The following is a 3,145-nucleotide window of genomic DNA, read 5'->3' as shown; positions in this document are numbered from 1 at the left end:
GTCTTTCAGTTTTCTGCCAGTAAATTTTGCCAGTGAATTCTATTCAAAGGATTCCTACGACGCACAACACCATCAATGTCTTATATTCCTTATGTATTAGTAGTATTAGATTAAATAAAGTGAGGACAATTTAGGAACTAATATTGAACATATACTTTGGTCTTAATACTAACAAAATAGAAAATTATATTGACAGAAATTTCCATCAAGCCCAGGTTTTAAAACAGTTAATAGACAGCGATAATACTGTATCTCAAATCAGTTTTAAACACAGAAATAGAAAGTCAACGTTTCATAAGAAAGTTTTGTAATATAGATGAAAAGAAAACGTTATCATCTAATTTGGAGCGATAATACACATCACTGACCTATCTCAGTGGGAAAATATTCGGGTAAATAGAAAGGTAAAGATATTTGTCATATGAGGTAAATAAGGTAACCTTACTTAACACAGGATCTCTCAACCTTGCCACTACACTGACATTTAAGGCCAGATAATTCTTTGTTGTGGGGCACTGTCCAGTGTACTGTAAAATATTTAACAAGATGCCTGGCCTCTACCCATTAAATACCAGTACCTGCCCCCTTCCCTCTTTCCTCCCTACCTCCTTCCATCCTACTTTCTGTGATAAACAAAATGTCTGCACACATTGCTAAATGTCTCCTGGGAGGCAAAATCTCCCCTAGTTGAGAACCACTGTCTTAATATAATTTAAGATTACTGTTGCAGCTTAAAAAGTCTCTACAATTAGTAGCTGGTTTCTGGCTTCCAAAATCTCCCAGATTAGTCAAAAATTATTTTAGAAAAAGTCACACAATACTTTGTAAATATTTCAAACTTAAAATGTTCTCATTAGGTAGAAGAAAAATCAAACTGATCAAATTTTGTAAGTGTTGAGACACGTCTTAGAGATATCAAGTTATATGAAGATACAGACAGGTCCTAATATAATTTTTTTTTAGCCAATTAAAGGACTAACCTAAAAAGTATTAAAATATCATCCCAAGTGGATACTAGATTGGATATCTACCTGAATAAATTGTGTAATGTCAGAAAATGGCCCACCACCAAAAAAACCCTAACCACATGGTACGTATTGGTAAGTCATAAAAGTATAAAGTCTTACCTGTAATATACTTCCAAGTTGTTTATGAAAGAACTTTACAAACTCTTTGCTCTCATCATTTTGCTGGGTAAGGGTCAAAACCATGCGTCTTACTGAAGTTAAAAGTTGAGAAGAGCATACTTCATCCATGTGCTCCTGAGAAAAATCTTAGTTGGTTAGGATATCAACTTACTTATTGTTTAAAAAGTATTAATCCATATAATATGAAATTTTATTTTTCTTGCATAGATGCTTCTCAATTTTCAGATATACATTTAGAAATGTATGTTCATAAGAAAAGCCAAACTCCCCCCCAACACACATTGAGAAAGGTTTGGCAATTCTGACACACCAGAGCAGGTAACAGCCAGTAAAAGATCTGGCTAATCAATGTTTCATCACTTCCTTTTTGTACCTTAAGGAGAATTACCCACGCTACAGTTTCGATTTTGCCTATCTTCCTGTTTGCAGTTCAGTTAATTTCAACCATACTCACTTTCTACCAAATTCCCTATTATCTTCTAACTCAGAGTCTCTCAACCTGTTTATCACTGACGTCCTGTGCATTATAGAATGTTTAGCAGCACCCTGGCCTCTAACCTCTAGATGCCAGTAACACCTCCTCACTCCCTCCACACACCATCTTGACAACTAAAAATGTCTCTAGATATTATGAAATGTCTTGAGGGTCAACATCACCCCTAACTTTCGTAACAAACCACTTCAGGCAAATCTCTTCTTAATCTGCCTTTAGGATGTGTGAACTATAAAATAATCCAAATTATGGTTAACTTTTTGAGGTGAGTTTATAAATCATCTATATTAAGTAATCTCAAGGTTCTAATTCTTCTTCTGCTACTAAATTCATTTAAGCAAATTCTGTAACATTTTCTCAGTTCTCTTTCCCCCATTATTTAAATCTATAAAATGAGGTGGTCAAACTAGATGATGTCTAAGGCCCCTTCTTTAGATTTAAGTTCATTTAAAATAATTCATGTGTCAATGCAGGTGATTTTTTTTTTTTTTTTTTGAGACAGAGTCTCACTGTGTTGCCTGGGCTAGAGTGCTGTGGCATCAGCCTAGCTCACAGCAACCTCAAACTCCTGGGCTCAAGCGATCCTCCTGCCTCAGCCTCCCGAGTAGCTGGGACTACAGGCATGCGCCACCATGCCCGGCTAATTTTTTCTATATATTTTTAGTTGTCCAATTAATTTCTTTCTATTTTTAGTAGAGACGGGGTCTCGCTCTTGCTCAGGCTAGTTTCGAACTCCTGAGCTCAAACAATCCACCCGCCTCGGCCTCCCACAGAGCTAGGATTACAGGCGTGAGCCACCGCGCCCGACCAAGGCAGGTGATTTTTAAAAAACCAAAAATGGTCCCTGTCTTCAAAGAGTCAAATACGAGGGGAGGAGTGAGATATGTATTAATACATAATTAATGACTACAAGCTCTGTGCTATCTAGCAGATAATACTTTTAACTGCAAGGACTGTTTCTTATTTATCAACTAATATAGGGGCTAGCTCACAGGAGAAGTTATTTGTTGAACAAATAAATATACAAAAAGCACACATCAAGGTGCTATAAAGAGATATGGGAGCATACTAGAGACAACAACAAATATCTCTGAAGGAGTCCTATTTCAGCCAGGGAGAAAAGAGTAAAAAGTATTTTATATCTTGGATAGAGGAGACAACTTGTACAAAAGGCTAATGTGTGAAAAAGTAACTGCGGATACAGGAGCTGTTGAGTAATTTGAAGTGACTGTACCTAGGTGGGCAGTGGGGAAAATATGCCAGATCCAATGGTGAAGGCTTTTGAAGGTTAAGGAATTTGGTTATGACCCTGCTTAGTAAACACCTGCTTCATGCCTATTATGACAGGTAGTCCAGGCAAAAAATAAGGTTATGAAATAAGGTTATGCTATTGGAGAGAAGAAAGTAAAATTGATTGCTGTTAGGAAAAAGAGTCCATTTTTGACTCACTGGTGAAAGTAAGATAAGTCTAACTTAGGTGACTGTGTGTAATGTCAACTGGGTA

At 36.6% G+C, this 3,145-nt stretch overlaps 1 protein-coding gene across 1 annotated transcript in view; it reads right to left on the bottom strand.

The window, feature by feature from the left end:
• The window catches only part of PCM1 (pericentriolar material 1), an 84,659-nt gene that overhangs the window by 12,429 nt on the left and 69,085 nt on the right, over positions 1-3,145 (bottom strand). The window contains exon 28 of the mRNA XM_012662908.1: positions 1,128-1,262. Within this exon, the coding sequence (XP_012518362.1) occupies positions 1,128-1,262 (135 nt within the window). The remainder of the gene's footprint in view (positions 1-1,127; positions 1,263-3,145) is intronic.

Source organism: Propithecus coquereli, unplaced genomic scaffold (assembly GCF_000956105.1).
Source record: "Propithecus coquereli isolate 6110/MARCELLA unplaced genomic scaffold, Pcoq_1.0 Scaffold79, whole genome shotgun sequence".
Taxonomy (NCBI): domain Eukaryota; kingdom Metazoa; phylum Chordata; class Mammalia; order Primates; family Indriidae; genus Propithecus; species Propithecus coquereli.
Note: the sequence above shows the minus strand (reverse complement) of the source record. Positions and strands in the feature narration are given on the sequence as shown.